This window comes from Acomys minous (genome assembly GCF_964271855.1).
Source record: "Acomys minous genome assembly, chromosome: 14".
Lineage (NCBI taxonomy): Eukaryota > Metazoa > Chordata > Mammalia > Rodentia > Muridae > Acomys > Acomys minous.
The window spans coordinates 65512026-65529136 of record NC_140496.1 but is presented as its reverse complement, the minus strand read 5'-3'; the positions used below and the strand labels follow the sequence as shown (position 1 = coordinate 65529136).

General features: G+C 47.8%; 1 protein-coding gene across 3 annotated transcripts in view; it reads left to right on the top strand.

Moving 5' to 3' along the window:
* The window catches only part of ELAPOR1 (endosome-lysosome associated apoptosis and autophagy regulator 1), an 82584-nt gene extending 69597 nt beyond the window's left edge, over positions 1–12987 (top strand). The window contains exons 14-22 of one of the 3 annotated variants that reach the window (XM_084755882.1): positions 1480–1743; positions 3244–3417; positions 4092–4272; positions 4662–4758; positions 5255–5356; positions 7161–7287; positions 7369–7547; positions 8615–8780; positions 10059–12987. In XM_084755882.1, the coding sequence (XP_084612008.1) occupies positions 1480–1743; positions 3244–3417; positions 4092–4272; positions 4662–4758; positions 5255–5356; positions 7161–7287; positions 7369–7547; positions 8615–8780; positions 10059–10127 (1359 nt within the window). In that variant the 3' untranslated portion in view covers positions 10128–12987. Of the gene's footprint in view, positions 1–1479; positions 1744–3243; positions 3418–4091; positions 4273–4661; positions 4759–5254; positions 5357–7160; positions 7288–7368; positions 7548–8614; positions 8781–10013 lie in introns of all 3 variants that reach the window. The other 2 variants (XM_084755883.1, XM_084755884.1) reach the window with 2 other exon arrangements.
* The last annotated feature ends 4124 nt before the right edge of the window (positions 12988–17111 follow it).

The window sequence follows — 17111 nt, the reverse complement described above, 5'->3', positions numbered from 1 at the left end:
CCATCCTCGGGGCAGACTCCGAGCAAGGAGGACTCCTGGCGTGAGTCCATACATGCTTCTGAGTCCATAACCTTCAGGAGCCAAGCAGAACGCTTCGGGTAGCCCTCTGAGGGCTTCTAGCCTTTTCTAAATGACTTCTAGGAAAGACGGCATTGGGTACCTTCAATCTTCTGTCCCTCTGTGCAGTCTCCACCGAGACTGAAGCCAGGCCTGAGGCTATTTTTAAGAATTGTCACTCTGCCCTTTTTTCATTTTTGAGATAGGGCCGTGGTATGTAACCCAGCCTGACCTGGAACTTGTAATCCTCCTGCCTTAGCCTTCTGGCTTTATTTTCTTAACCTAAAATAATACGGATTCGTTGCCAAAAATAAAATTGGCCTGAGCTATAAAGTGGACCCTGTTTTAAGCAAAGAGCAAAATAGCTCACAGTCCTGTTGCCCAGAGATAACCCAATTACTATCTTGGAGAGTGTGCATCCTCCTCCCTTCTGTCTCTGCCTTTCTGTCTCTCTTTCCATCCCGCATGCTTAAGTGTGCTCGTGATTTCAGTCCCTACCCCCTACTCTCTGGGTTTGTAGAGTCAGGGTTTGTAGTCCCAGCTGGCTGCCTTCCACCTTGGTATCCTCTTGCCTTTGCCTCCCAAGTGACCACACCCAGCCCTGGTCTCTGTTTCTTTTTAAACACATGGATATTTTCCCCTCTTTTACAAAGACCACCCACTCCATATATTTGAATCTCCTATCAATATCCCATAGTGGCTAACTTGTCACATGGAACCTAAAATGGGTTAGTCTTTTTTTGGGAGTGTGGGTTTCCGGACAGGGTTTCTTTGTGTAGCCTTGGCTGTCCTGGACTCACTTGTAGACCAGGCTGGCCTTGAACTCACAAAGATCCACCTGCCTCTCCCTCCCAAGTGCTGGGATTAAAGGCATGCGCCACCACGCCCGGCTCTAAAATGGGTTAGTCTTGTTGTCTTGTTGTTAATTACACAAAGTACGCATTAAAAACCATTTTTTAAAAAAAAATAATTAAACTGTTTATTTGCCTGTTTGGTTTGGTTTTTGGAGACAGGTTTTCTCTGTGTAAACCTGGCTGTCCAGGAACTTGCCTTGTAGACCAGGAAGCACCGCCAAATAAAGTGAGAAAGATGCTTCTAGTGGCTCTTGCCATGCGAGCCTAAAGACCTGTGTCTGCTCCCAAGCACCCATGTACAAGCCAGCGCATGAGACAGTTCAGTGAGAGACCCTGTGGCAAAAAATAAGGTGGAGAACGACAAAAGAACATCTGAAGTCTACTTCTGGCTTCCACATGCACGCTCACATATGTGCATGCACATTCACACGCACATATGCACATGTACACACGTGCACACACGCTAGTAAATAAAATGAAAACGGACAATTGTAGAGCACTCTGCTCTTTCTACGGTTGCTGCTGCTTCAGGCCTCTTTTGTCTCTGCTTTTGTTTCCTCGCCTCCAGGGCAGAAAGTACACCAACGATGTTGCCAAGATCTACTCCATCAATGTCACCAATGTCATGGGAGGCGTGGCCTCCTACTGCCGTCCGTGTGCCCTAGAAGCTTCTGATTTGGGCTCCTCCTGCACCTCTTGCCCTGCTGGCCACTACATCCACCGGGATTCTGGGACCTGCCACCTCTGCCCCCCGAACACCATCCTGAAAGCCCACCAGCCCTACGGTGCACAGGCCTGTGTGCACTGTGGTCAGGGGACCAAGAACAACAAGGTGCCAGCGGTCGGCCAAGCTTGCGTGGGTGCCGGGGTTCTAAGCGGGATTCTCAAGGGACTGATACCCACATGTTCCCATAGCAACACCCAGCCCATCCCCCACCACCAACAAGATGGTGAGCCCGGGTGGTGAGTTCTCAGCAGAGGGTGTTGTTCTCCCTCTGTAGTAGGCCATCTTTTGGTGGTGGTGGTGGTGGTGGGGTACCTGGTACATCCTCCATAGTCTTCTTCCCCTGGAGCTCCCTCTGCTGCTGTGGGCGGGAATGGCACTGCATCAGGCTGCTTCCGAGTGGGTCCCTAACATGCAGCAAGGAAAAGGAAGCCAAGCCCCTTCCCCAGCTCAGTTTGCCACAGAACTCCAGGAAGGAGTGGGTTTCAGTGTGTTTGGATTGGCCATGTGTGTGTGTTGCACATGGGGGAAGAACGAAGTCTCTTTCTTGCCACTCTGGAACACTTATTTCACTTAGGGCCCCACTGCCTTCTGCTTGGGGAAAAAAAAAACTTGCTTATAGAGCACTTGCGCAGCCTGCACAAGGCTCTGTGTCTGATTCCTACCGCTATTAAAAACAAAATCAGGCTGGAGAGATGGCTCAGAGGTTAAGAGCACTGGCTGCTCTCCCAAAGGTCGTGAGTTCAATTCCCAGCAACCACATTGTGGTTCACAACCCATCTATAATGAGATCTGGTGCCCTCTTCTGGTGTGCATGCTGGCAAAACACTGCGTATATGATAAATAAATAAAATACTTAAAAAAAGAATCAGACAGGTTCTCAGATGATTCCTGGCATCTGGGAACCTCAGAGTTCTGCAGTGAAAAGTATGTGCCACAGTACATCATAGGTTTATTCAAAGACTTTGAGACAAGAGGACATTTAATGGGCATGAATGAAAATTGTGTCAGACATACTGGAACAGGGATCACTGGGCAGGATGATTTAACACAAGAGCGGCATCAGCCCAGGGTTGAGTGGACAGTTGCCAGGCAGATGTCCTTGTAAAAGCCCTCTGTGCGTATATGGGGACATCCTTGTCGGTCTGCGCACTGGTGGGTCTGTCAGAATCTTTCACGATAGCCACCACAGACAACTGTATACGAACCCTCTTTCAGGCGTATGCCAATAAGCAACGGCAACGAAGCTGGGTGTGGTGGCGCACGCCTTTAATCCCAGCACTCATGAGGCAGAGGCAGGCGGATTGCTGTGAGTTCGAGGCCAGCCTGGTCTACAAAGCGAGTCCAGGACAGCCAAGGCTACACAGAGACACCCTGTCTTGAAAAACCAAAATAATAATAATGATGATAATCATCACCATCATCATCATCATCAATGGCAAGGAAGATCCTATCAGTGTCCTACTTTTTTTTGATGTCCGCCTCAGTCCTTTCTCAATCCTCTTTCACTCATTTAGTCCGGAGCAGGTTGCAGGAAAGTCTGCTACACTCCCCTGTAGCTCTCAAGGCTTTAGACTGCCTGCTGATTCGACCCTTCTCCCCCCTCAGATCCACTCTCTGTGCTACAACGACTGCACCTTCTCCCGAAACACTCCCACCAGGATTTTCAACTACAACTTCTCGGCTCTGGCAGGCACGGTCTCTCTGGCGGGAGCGCCGAGCTTCACTTCAAAGGGGCTGAAGTATTTTCACCATTTTACCCTGAGTCTCTGTGGAAACCAGGTAGGCTGGGCAAGCCGGCAGCGCGCGAGAACTGAAAAGTGGGTTGGAGGCCAGAGATGGGCACTGGGGGGAAAACACAGAATCCCTGAGGCAGCCACGGAATGAGAGAATCAAAGAGGCAGGCAGGGAGTGGGGCGACGTGATGTGGGGGATCTGGGACGTTGTCTCCTTTTATTCTTGCTTCAGCTAACCAAGACAAGAGATATCTACACCTCCGTGACTAGCCAGGGTGCGATTATTAAGGACTAGAGAAGCCAGGCATGCTGGCACAGAAACAATCCCAGCCCTCAGAGGATTGAGGCAGGAGGATCTGGAATTCAAGTCCAGGCTGGGCAGAGTCACTGTCTCAAACAAACAAACAAACAAACAAACAAACAACCCCTAAACCTGGAGAAGCAAAGCTCCTTCTGTCAACACACAGCTTGATTTATTTTATTTTGGTCTTTCACAAAACCAAAGGGGGAGGTTAAGAGTGCAGCTGAGAGTTTTGGGCTAGTGTCTAGCAACTGGGGCACGTCTTTACCTGCTCCATCCCGAACCCCACCTTCAATCTTCTACAACAACATACGGTTGATGGGAAAGCTTAATTTTAGATGAGGGGTGGGGGGGCGGGGAGGTCCCCCTTTCAGGATTCTTCTGTGACCATTTGCTTTCTTCCACACCTTCCCTACCAGGGGAAAAAAATGGCTATGTGCACAGACAACGTCACTGACCTCCGGATCCCTGAGGGTGAGGCAGGTTTCTCCAAGTCCATCACAGCCTATGTCTGCCAGGTGGTCATCATCCCCTCGGAGGTGACAGGCTACAAGGCTGGGGTGTCCTCACAGCCAGTCAGTCTTGCTGACCGACTTATTGGTGAGTAATCCAGTTGCCCTAAGGCTGGCTTGAGTGTGTGTGTGTGTGTGTGTGTGTGTGTGTGTGTTGGTCTGTCTGTCTCTGTGTGTGTTTCTCTGTATATGTGTGTATGTCAGAGTGTGTATGTGTATCTGTGTGGGTATGCGCATGCGCACACACACATTAGTGACTATGTGGCTGACAGGCCCCCATGTGAGGGGGGCCAGCTTCCTGACCTTTGTTTTCAATTCCATTCCACGGGCCCCTGCATCTCTGATAACCCTTGGGTTCACTTTTGCATGAGCCACTCAGTAATATGAAGGTTGGTGGTTGACAGGCCTTGAAAGCTTTGAGGTAGTTGCCAGCTAACTGCTTTGAGCAAGAACTAATCGGGAGCTCTGATTTGGCAGGGGTGTCGACAGACATGACTTTGGAAGGGATCATCTCCCCAGTTGAGCTTTTTCACCCAGAGACCTCGGGGATGCCAGATGTAGTCTTCTTTTTTAGGTAAGGATGAGAGACCAGGCTCAATCAAGTGAAACCTTGGGCTCTCCCACAAGATTACACCCCTCCCTCTCTGTCCACCCCCTACTTGTCAAGCCTGAGCATGTTTGAGGTCTAAGGCTACCCAGTCATTAGAGCAAAAGTTGGCTGTCACTTGACCTGAGCTTTTTGCATATTCCTGTGGCCATTGCACCGGGGTGGGGGGGTGGAGGGAAGGGGGAGGGGGCAAATATGGAGGCTCTGCCACAGATTTCCCTTCCCCGAAGGAGGTCCCAGTATATGCTAGCCTTTTCTTTCTTAGGCCAGTGTATTGCCTCCTGGACTGCATCTCCCTGGTCCCCCCTCTCTCCACATAAGGACCAAAGTTTGTGCTCCCTGTGTCTGTCAGGCCAGAACCTGAGTCCTCCTTGCCCAGTGAAGGACTCACCCCATGCTGACTCCACGCAACGGGTCTGGGTGACAGCAGAGTGACTCCTCCCCTCATTGGCTTCCACTGCAGATCCAATGATGTGACTCAGTCCTGCAGTTCCGGGAGATCAACCACCATTCGCCTCAGATGCAACCCCGGGAAACCTGCTCCTGGTACTCTGCGGCTACCCAGGTAGTTCCTGTGGAGGGCGGCTGTACCAGCCATGGCCTGATCCTCCCCGGACTCACTCCATTCCAAGACCCAGAGATTATTTTAAAAAGAGACAAAAATCATTTCAGAATCCAGTCAGGACCCCTGGATCTTAACTCAATTAAAAAAGAAGCCTGGTGTGGTAGAGCTCGCCTTTAACCCCAACACTTGAGAGGCAGAGGCAGATGGATCGCTCTCTCTTTTTTTAAATTAAATATATTTTTACATATATATTTATATATATATATGTACACACATATACAATAAACTACATACAGCAAGAAGAGCCATGAGACAGCCAGGCATCATGTAGATGTTACATTCCTAGTGTTTTGGCTATTTGTATTTGGCAGCCTTGAAGAAACAGACGGATCTCTTTAGTTGAAGGCCAGCCTGGTGTACATATCAAGTTTCTGGCCATTAGGGTGACACAGTGAGATAGTGAGATCTTGTCTCAAAAAGAGGGAGGCAGGGTGCAGACAGGACACTTATCTGTTGATGGTGTGGAATTGGAAAAAAGCTTCCTCACCATTGCAAATATCACACACAGCAAAGTACAAAGCTTATCAAAAACCAAGCATGGGGTGCATGCCTGTAATCTCCATACTTGGGAGGGAGAGACAGAGGGACCAAGGCATTTTTGTATATTACTGGGGCCATTATGTACTGGGACAGGGAGAAATATGGAGGCTCTTCCACAGACCATTATGTGCGTACTTGTTTGTTTTTTGGACTAAGTCAGTGCCTTGCTGCCTTGACCACATCTTCTGGGTCTTCACTTTCTCCACATAAAGACCAAAGTTTATGCCCCGATTTGGGTTGGTGTCACTACATAATAAATTCAAGGCCAACCTGGACTACATGAAATGCTATCTTAAAAAACAAAACAAAAGCCAGGTGTGGTGGCGCACGTCTTTAATCCCAGCACTCAGGAGGTAGAGGCAGGAGGATCACTGTGAGTCCGAGGCCAGCCTGGTCTACAAAGCAAGTCCAGGATAGCCAAGGCTACACAGAAAAACCTTGTCTCGAAAAAACCAAAACAAAAGACAAAACAAAACAACCCCCCCAAAAAAAACCCTAAAATCCAACAGAGAGAGAGAGAGAGAGAGAGAGAGAGAGAGAGAGAGAGAGAGAGGAGAGAGAGAGACACACAGAGACATATATACAGCAAAAAACAGGGGCTGGAGACAGGTGTATCTCTGGAGCTCACTGGCCAAGCCAACCTACCCTAATCACCGTGCCCCAAGTCCCCAAAACCACAGTGGCCATCTCCTGAGGAACAGCACCCAAGGCTGACCCCTGACCTTCACAAGCACATACACGCACATGCACAGCACATCTCTATGCCTGAACTCCATCTCAACTACAATCCCACATGTCCATGGGGAAGACAGGAGCTTCCTAGGGCTTGGGAGGGTAGCCGTTCTAGAACTCAGACATCTTCATTTGATGTCAGCAGAAACAGGCAGGGAAATTAGAGACCACACTCTCAAGATGGCTGTGGTGACAAATGCATACATTTCCAGCACTTGGGAGGCCAAGACATGGCCTTGCTGTTAGTGTAAGGCCTATCCAGGCCACCGAGTGAGACCCTGACTCAGAAAGACAGAAAAGAAGGGAAGAAGGAAGGGAGGAAGGGAGGTCACATCCAAGTTAAGGGCAGGCTGAGGGAGACATTTTGGGGAAAGAGAAGATGAACTAAGCAAGAAGTGTAACAGGAAAGTTCCCACCAGATCTTCCCACTGGCCCATCATGTGACAACTCGCTCTCCTTTCTACTTTGCTAGCATGTGCTCCGATGGGACCTGTGATGGCTGTAACTTCCACTTCCTGTGGGAGACCGTGGCCGCTTGCCCGCTCTGCTCGGCTTCCGACTACCATACTTTTGTCAGCAGCTGTGTGGCTGGGATCCAGGTAGGCTTGCCTCGTGCTTGGGCACATCCTGGGAGAGGAGGGGTTGTGAGTTCTGAGGTCCTTGGTTTTGTCCCCTAACAGAAGACGACTTACATGTGGCGAGAACCAAAGATGTGCTTCGGGGGCATCTCCCTGCCTGAGCAGAGAGTCACCATCTGCAAAACGATAGACTTCTGGTTGAAAGTGGGCATCTCCGCTGGCACCTGCACCGCCATCCTGCTCACTGTCTTGACCTGCTACTTTTGGAAGAAGAACCAAAAGTACATGGTGTGGTGTTGGAGTCTGAGGGAGGTCGGGGGATGGATCCTCGGAGAAGGGAGAACACCTGAGGATGTTACAGACCATTTTCTGTGGAGCTGGTGATTGATCCTGCTGTTGGCCGGATACTTTTAAAGACATTCATCCATTGCAGGCCTCAGCTACCGGCATTCTTGAACGGGGATGGTGTGACAGACAGACGAACAGACACGGTCTTGCTTCCCAATTTAGTTATCTTTTTTCTTCGAGGCTGGTTGTTTCCGGGATATCAAAGGTTAACAGAAATATTGAAGTTGTAGAGTCGTGCCTTGTTTGGTTGGGTTTGGTTTTTCTGAGACAGGGTTTCATATAGCCCAGGCTAGCCCAGAACTGATATGCAGCTGGAGGATGGTCCTGAACTCTGGCTTCTCTTGCTTCTACCTCCCAGTGTTGGGATTACAGGCATGCACTACTACATCTTACTTTTTCATTGTTAATTAAAAAAAACAACAACAAAAAACAGTGCCGGGTATGGTGGTGCATGTCTTTAATCCCAGCACTCAGGAGGCAGAGGCAGGCAGATCACTGTGAGTTCGAGGTCTACAAAGTGAGTCCAGGACAGCCAAGGCTAACACAGAGACCCTGTCTCAAAAAAAAAATCAAAAGCCATTTTCCTTTTTTGCTGGACTTTGAAGCCAAGTATCCTGCATGCTAGGCAAGAATTCTAACACTCATATACAGCCTCAGCCCAAGGGTTCTGCCTGCCTGCCTGCCTGCCTGCCTGCCTGCCTGCCTGTCTGTCTGTCTCTTTCTTTGTGTGTGTGTGTGTGTGTGTGTGTGTGTGTGTGTGTGTGTGTGTTTCAAGACAGGGCTGTGCTGGACTGGCTTTGTAGATCAGGCTGGCCTCAAACTCACAGATATCTGCCTGCCTCTACCTTCTGAGTACCACCACGCCTGGCCTGATTTTTCTTTGGAGAATCTAAGAGCCAGTTTTAGCCTTCCCTGTGACAAGGGGTACCTATCTGTAGCCCAACCTTTCTGCCCGCTCCCACATTCTCATCTCTTGGTCTTCTGTTCCCTTGTCTTACAGATTAGAATACAAATACTCCAAGTTGGTCATGAACGCTACCCTCCAGGACTGCGGCCTGCCAGCGGCGGACAGCTGTGCCATCATGGAAGGAGAGGACGTGGAAGACGACCTCATCTTTACTAGCAAGAAGTCACTCTTAGGGAAGATCAAATCCTTCACCTCCAAGGTAGGGAGAGTCTAGAGGCCAACTGGGAGTCAGCTTAGGAGGAGTGACAAGGACACTGGGACCCTGAGTGGCCCTGCACCATACCACACCTATACTCGGATTGCAGCCTTCGAGCACTGTTCTGGCCTCTCCTAAAAGCACCGCCTTCTTCCTTCTGTAGTTCCCATCAATGCTCCCTTCCCCGGAGCCGAGCCTGCCTGCTCTTAACCAGGCTCCTTCCTTCTAGTGTGTGTTCTAGTGGGGAGATTGTTAGGGTCTTTTAATTTCCGGATGGAGTATTGAACCATCTATGTGTAATAGTTACACACACACACACACACACACATCACATATACAACATGTCACATACACACATACACACACCATATACACTCACACCATATATGCACATGTGCCACATACACACATACCACAGAGAAACAAAGATATCTTTCTTCTTCTTCTTCTTCTTCTTCTTCTTCTTCTTCTTCTTCTTCTTCTTCTTCTTCTTCTTCTTCTTCTTCTTCTTCTTCTTCTTCAAATTTTTTTTTTTTGGAACAGAGAGGAAGCCAGCTGTAGGTTTGATTTCTGGTAGAAGTCAGGGCCTCAGAGCCTTTAGCCAGTGGAGGGTGCTATCCCCAAGGTGTGTGGGCCCCCTCCTGAAGGGCTGAGTCATAGCTAAGTCTAAACTGCACCTAGTCTGTAATTCTGAACTGGGTGGGCTGGCTCTGTGTGGGTGGCTTGGTGAGTGTGAGGCTCATTAATGCAATACAGACTCCACTGTCTCTGGGCGTAGGGCCAGCAGAGGGCACCCAAACAACTCCTCCCTAGCTGAGCACACACCTGACTACTGCACAAGGGAGTCTTTCAAACAGGTGTGAGTGCGGAGGGTGCAGGGGAGTAGGAGGGGGCAGGGAAGGGGGCAGTAGGTGTTCAATGCCCGGGTCTTAATTCCTTTGTGCTGACTTGTCAGGGTGACTCCTTTAGCTAACTTGGCCTTGATTTTTTCCCCCTCCCACCAGTGAAAGACTAGTTACCCTGGGGAAGGTCTTAGGTCTGTCTGGAACATCTAGAACTCACCAAAGATGCAGACCAGGAAGCATAATTCTCTTACTCCCTGAGTGAGTCTGTAGAGAGCAGGAAGGTCCAAGAATAACGTGTTCCTACGTTCCCACAAAGCCACCTGAAAGCAGGAAGTCCCGAAGGGTTCCTTCTGTCACCTATTTTCCATTTCTCTTCTTTGTCCCCCTTAATTTGCCCCTGTGCAGCAGCCAGCTCCTGTCACCATCTCTCTTTCAGAGGACTCCTGATGGATTTGACTCAGTGCCGCTGAAGACATCTTCAGGAGGCCCAGACATGGACCTGTGAGAGGCACCCGCCCTGCCTCGCCTGCCTCCTCACCTGGGCACGTCAACCTGCAGGCCTGTGGCAATTTAGGTGCCAGCATCCTGCGGCCCCCCCACTGCTGGGACTCTCTTCATTTGTGGCCTTATCAGAAGTTTGGATTTCAGACCCTTGTTTTTTATAGAGTACCCAAACCTACCAAATATACCCACATTTCGTGTATTGTTTCCTTGCTTGCATCTTGTTTCCTAAAATAGTCCACCCACTGGAGCTATGGCCTCATCTGCCCATGATTCTTATAGCTTTGGGGTAAAAATAGTTGTCCTTTAAGTACAGAACTGACTTCTGGCCTCCTGTTTGAGGGCAGGAGCAGCCGGGGAGTTTCCTGCTCAGATAATAGGCTTTCCACTCATGTCTTTAGGAGAGAGGCTGGGTGAGGGAAGGCTGGAAGCTGACGGACAGTCTTTATGGTAACCTGGATTCAAATCTCCTGGGTAATGAGTTTGGATAGGGAGCAGTGAACAAACAGTCTGAGGACAAAGTGAGTGAAGACTTGGAGAAAAAAAAACACACAAAGAAAAGGAAAAAAGAAGGGGTTTTGTTCATTCTGTTTTATAACCAGGCACCTCATTTCTTTTGCTTAAGAGATAAATATTCACCAGGCATGGTGGTGGTGGCACATGCCTTTAATCCCAGCTCTCAGGAGGCAGAGGCTAGGCAGATCGCTGTGAATTTGAGGCCAGCCTGGTCTACACAGTGAGTCGAGGACAGCCAAGGCTAAACAGAGAAACCCTGTCTCAAAAAACAAAAACTACCATCAACAAAAAGACATAAATATTCTCACTAAAGGCAAAGACAGTTATTTATCAAGCACTTGCTCAAAGTCCTTGTGGATCTATCCCCGCAACTGTTTCTGTTAAATGTTCCTTCTATCACCTTATGGCACTGGAAAGAACCAGGTAAGTCTAGCTATATTGGTTTTTACGGGAGAAAGTAAACACTTGCCAGCAAGGAAACACCATCTGTGAGCACCACAGACCTCCAGGCCTAGAGTATCATGGGATGGAGCAGCTTATTTGGAAAGAACACAGGAGGCCAGGGTTTTAATAGGGCAAGTACTGGACTCCAGCCCACTATGGCATGGAGCAGCTATGGTCACGTTATCTGACTTTAACTTACCTGCTAGGACACAGAGTTAAAAACTTCTAGACTGACCGAGAAGGAGCCGAATGCCAGGCAGACACAGAGCAATCTTTAGGGAGGGAGAGTAGGGATGTTTTAGAAGAGGCCTCCACCCAACTGGGGCATCGGTCACCCCCAAGCCCCCGCCCTATTCTCATTTTATGTCTATGCTAAAAATCAGTAAGACTCCTGGCCTCCACTTCCGGTGACACCCCTTAGAAAGGTAGATTAGGTACCGATTCACAGGTAAAGTGGGTTTTCCCTCCCCATCCTTCTCCCTTTCCCTCCAGCTATAACTGGTGGAAAAACCCAGAATAGAAAAACCAGAAAAAAAATTTCCAGTTAATTTTTCCTCCCTAGTACTGGGAATTCTACCTCTTTCATTCCATCCCAGAATGGCCATCTCTTGGTCATGTCCCAGTTACCCATGGTCTACACCTGGGCCCTTTCTGCTGTGACAGGTGGTGGGTACAGAGAGGCATTTCTGGGTGGTTTGTCAGCAGCAAAGTGGCTTTCTCATCTGAATAGCCACGGCTTCCCTGGTGATGGTTTCTAACAGAAAGATATGAGGCTACCCCATGACTTGTGACCACCAAAGGCATCAATCTAGCTAGATAAACCTGGAAGGTTTTCTTTGGGCATCCAAGTTGTCCCTCGTTTAGTGACTCTCAGGACCTTGACCATGCTGGAGTATTCTTGAGTGGATGTGTACACCCAAGCTACGAGTTCACAGGCAGTCTCCTGCAGCCTCTTGGGCTTCTGCTTCCGGTGGAATAACTGCTTTCTGTGATGAATGAAGACCACAGGAGATGCTTGAACTGTTCTAGAAGAAGTGGGGGGCGTCATCTCTTTGGACTCCTTTATTTTGACGCCCTGGAATTGAGTGCCCCTCTCTCCACAAGCATCCTCAAACAGCACTGATTCTATGATAGTATTTTTAGGATCTCTTCCCCTCCTGGGATGATCCCAGAAGGAATAGGATCACCTGTTGCTTCTCTAGCAGCTCGGCAACTTCGGATAATTTCAGTAGCTCTACGAGTATATCATTCACATACTGCATAAGTCACCCTTTCAAAACGTACAGTTCAGTGGCTTTGGGAATATCAATTTTAGTTTTCTGTGCTGAAGATGAAACCCAGGGTGTCTCACATGCTAAACAAAGCATTCCTCCACTGAGCTGCATCATTGACCATGAACATACCATTTAGAACAGACACATTAGGTCCTCGAGGGAGACCTAGTCCTTGAGCCGGGACTGTGGTAGTTTGCACAAGCTTTAGGGCCAGAGAGTTGGCTCCGGACATGGTGTGTAAACTCCATTTGGGTATCTAGAGTCTTAGAATACATAATTTCATCCTGTAGTCATCACCTGTATTTGGCTGGATAGACAAATGAAGATTATGGGACATCCAAGGACCAGGGGATTTCTTATACCATCAAAAGGTTTTGTTGGTTTGTTTGGTTTTGGTCTGTTTGTTTTTGGTTTGTTTGGTTTCGGTCTGACCCTATATAGAAGATAAGACTGACTATATTTATACAACAGAAGCTTTGTAAAAGGTTTTTCAGCTTTGTGGAATCATATTTGTGTCTCCTCGGGACATGTTGGGTTTCCTTCTTAATCTGTATCTGAAGCATTTATAGTTTGTTAGGGATGGGTATTGCATGTCTTTTTTTTTTTCCAAAATAAAAATGTATCTTTTGAGCTGTCTTTCTTGAATTATGGGGTTGAACGGCTGGATGAGTGAGTGGAAGATGGTGTCTTTGGGAAAGGGAAAGGAGCATCGAACAACAACTAGAAAGTTCTTAGTACCTATTAAGGAATTAGTGCCTAACACCTTGGTTTCCATAATAATAAATCATTAAGTGATACCAAGATTGGGTGTGCGGCAAAAGACATCACAAGTAATAGATAGCTTTGTTAGAGCCCTTCGGAGCAGGATTCTCTCAAATGGCGCCACACAAGCGTTTGCTTCCATAAACACAGGTGAACTTAGCTTCTCCTGGTAGGAAATGGATGATTACAGACTAGATGTGGAGAAAGTTCTAGAGGATGTTAAGGACCTACCATTTCCCAGGGCATCTGGCTTTTTCTGATTCAGTACTTTCTTCCACTTTAATTGAGTACAATTAGCACTCCAGGAGAATTGTACCCACCAACCGAGTTTAAGTTGTCACAGGTTTTTGTTTGTTTTATTTTTTTATTTTTTTGTTTTTGTTTTTGAGACAGGGTCTCTCTGTGTAGCCTTGGCTGTCCTAGACTCGCTTTTGTAGACCAGGCTGGCCTCAAACTCACAGCAATCTGCCTGCCTCCGCCTCCCCAGTGCTGAGATTGAAGGCATGTGCCACCATGCCCAACTTGGTTGTTTTTGTTTGTTTGTTTGTTTTGTTTTTTTAAGATATATTTTTAAGATTTATTTTGGTGTGATTGATGTTTTTCCTGCCTGTATGTCTGCGCTACAGTGTCATATCCTCTGGAACTGGAGTTACAGACAGCTGTGAGCTGCCATGTGGGTGCTGGGATTTGAACCCAGGTCCTCTGGAAGAGCAGCCAGTGCTCTTAACCACTGAGTCATCTCTCCAGCCTCTGTCAGAAGCTTTTGAGTCAGAGTGCTTTGTAATCTCAATGTTCTACATCAGTCTTTGGAGGGACCATTTAGTGTCCAGTAAGTACTTCCTCCTTCAGTCCCTCCCACTTCCCTGTCACTTGAACTTTTTATATCCTCACCCTCCTCCTGCTCCTCCTCCTCCTCCTCCTCCTCCGCTCTTGTTTTGTTTGGTAGTTTTTGTTTTTGAGACACTGGAGCCTAGGCTGCCTAGAACTCATTATATATCCCAGGCTGGCCTCAAACTCATGGCAGTCCTGTTTCAGCCTCCCAAGTTCTGAGGCTGTAGGCATGAGTAAGCATGCCTGACTGTGGGTTTTAGCTTTGTGTATGTGTACAGGTCTATCGAGTTGTTCTTGTACACGTGTGTTTTAAATTCTTATCAATTTTTATATGTATGGGTGCTTCGTCTGCATGTATGTTTGTGCATCACGTGAACTGTGTCTGAAACCTGAAGTGGCCAGAAGGAGGGTCGGATCCCCTTGGACTGGAGTTCCAGGCAGTTTTGAGGCAACATGTGGGGGCTGGGAATTGAACCAAGTCCTCTGGAAGAGCCGCCAATGCTTTCAACTGCTTCAGCTTCATTGTTGTTGTTGTTGTTGTTGGTTTTTTTTTGTTACAAAATAAAAAGGACATTTATTCAACAATGATACATTTTAGAATAATAACATACTGTGCAAAAAGAGCAAGTTTCTGGGTGTTTCAAATTTCTTGGAGGTTACTCTTTGCATTCAAGAACACTAAATCAGTATTTTCAGGAATTCAAATTTGAAAATTCAGCAATTTCCAAACTATGATTATTTGAAACATACTTTTTAAAAAAGATTTATTTATTTATTATGTATACAGTGTTCTGCCTGTAGGCCAGAAGAGGACATCAGATCACATTACAGATGGTTGTGAACCACCACGTGGTGGCTGAGACATGAACTCAGGACCTTTGGAAGAGCAGGCAGCACTCTTAACCACTGAGCCATCTCTCCAGCACCTTGAAACATATTTCTAACCGTCTTCACAGTAGTATTTGGGTCACTAAAACTCGTGTTTAGAGAAAGAAATACTCTTAAGTTTAGTAGTGTTTATAAGAGCGACAGCCTGCTGTGTTTTGCTTTCCATTTCTAGCGCGAGAGTTAGGTAGATTCCCTGACAGGCGGACAAGGAGAGGGGCCATGACTACACAATAAAGACGCTGAACTTCTAAGACGGCTGGCTGCTTCTTCGGCCCCCTGACCTGAGACCAAAGCCTAGCAGCTTAAAGAGGAAGGCCTGAGGGGTTTTTGTTGTTGTTGTTTTGTTTATCCTGCATGTAAGGCCTCCTGCCTGTGGACCTGCCTGACAAGTTCAAGACCTGGCCAGGATATGTTTACTCCAAGCTTGTGGCCATGTTTCCTTGTCTTTGTTCAAACTGACCAGCCCTAAACGGGAGAGAATCCCACCGCCTTCCAGCCCTACACACACACACACACACACACACACACACACACACACACACACACACGAAGAGACCAAGTTTTGGCTTCTCCCTGCCTTACAGAGTGTCTTTTGTTTTCCTTCTGTGCCTTGTTGGGTAATGAAAGTCTTTTTTGCTTTGTTTTTCAAGACAGAGTTTCTTCGTGTAACTCTGACTGTCCCAGTACTCTGTAGAGCAGGCTGGCCTCGAACTCACAGAGATCCACTTGCCTCTGTTTCCTGAGTTCTGGGATTAAAGGTAGGTGCCTCTATGCCCAGCAAAAGTCTTTCTTTCTCTTTAAAAAATTATAACTTTTTAGCCGGGCATGGTGGCACATGCCTTTAATCCCAGCACTCGGGAGGCAGAGGCAAGCAGATCGCTGTGAGTTCGAGGCCAGCCTGGTCTACAAAGCGAGTCCAGGACAGTCAAGGCTACATAGAGAAACCCTGTCTCAAAAAAAAAAAAAAAAACCAAAAAAAAAAAAAATATATATATATAGAGAGAGAGAGAGATAACTTTTTTTTTATGTGGCACTGGTCTTTTGTCTGTCTGTCTGTCTGTCTGTCTGTGTCAGCGTACTGATCCCCTGGACCCAGAGTTACAGTTGTGATGAACCTGGGTCCTCTGAAAGAGCAGTCAGTGCTCTTAGGCACTGAGTCATCTCTCCAGCCCCTCAAAGTCTTTCTTTCTTTTTTAAAAGAGTTTCTTATTTATTTTATTTATTTATTGTATCTGCATGTACACCTGCACTCCAGAAGAGGTCATCAGATCACATTATAGATGACTGTGAGCCATCATGTGGTTGTTGGGAATTGAACTGAGGACCTCTCGAAGAGCAGATGGTGCTCTTAACCACTGAGCACTGACCACTCTCCAGCCCCTATCAAAGTCTTTCTTGACCAGGAGATTCTGTTTGCTATCTGAGATTTGCCAAGCTGCCACCTGTTGTGCTTGAGCTTTTCCCTCCTTTCTAATTCTTTACCTGGCACAGAAAAGACCCCTACACAGTACCAGTGGGGTGGGCATAGCCAACTGCCATGGCACACCTGTGGAGGTTAGAGGGCAGTCTGCAGGAGCTGGTTCTCTTCTTCCACTCTATGGGTGCTGGACTTGAACTCAGGGCATCAGGGTTGGCAGCAGGCCTTTACCTGCTAAGCCATCTCTGGGTGCTGGACTTGAACTCAGGGCATCAGGGTGGGCAGCAGACCTTTACCTGCTAAGCCATCTCTGGGTACTGGACTTGAACTCAGGGTATCAGGGTTAGCAGCAGGCCTTTACCTGCTAAGCCATCTCTGGGTGCTGGACTTGAACTCAGGGCATCAGGGTTAGCAGCAGGCCTTTACCTGCTAAGCCATCTATGGGTGCTGGACTTGAACTCAGGGCATCAGGGTTAGCAGCAGGCCTTTACCTGCTAAGCCATCTATGGGTGCTGGACTTGAACTCAGGGCATCAGGGTTGGCAGCAGGCCTTTACCTGCTAAGCCATCTAGCCCGGTGGCTGGATTTGTTTCCACGAGACAGGGTCTCAGGTTGCAGCCCCATGTTAGTCTTCAACTTGCTGTGTAGCCCAAGCCTCAGACTTGAAATTCTTCTGGCCCTGCTCCCTCAGTGCTGCAATTAAAGGCACTGGCTGCTGGGCGTGGCTCCTTGTCCTTTTTTTTTTTCTTTCCTAACTCATATGGCCTTCAAATGAGCAATATTCTCTATGGCTTCTCTGCCAGGCCAGACAAGCTGGTTTTCTATGACCCACTTCCAATTTGACTGGGTGATGCTG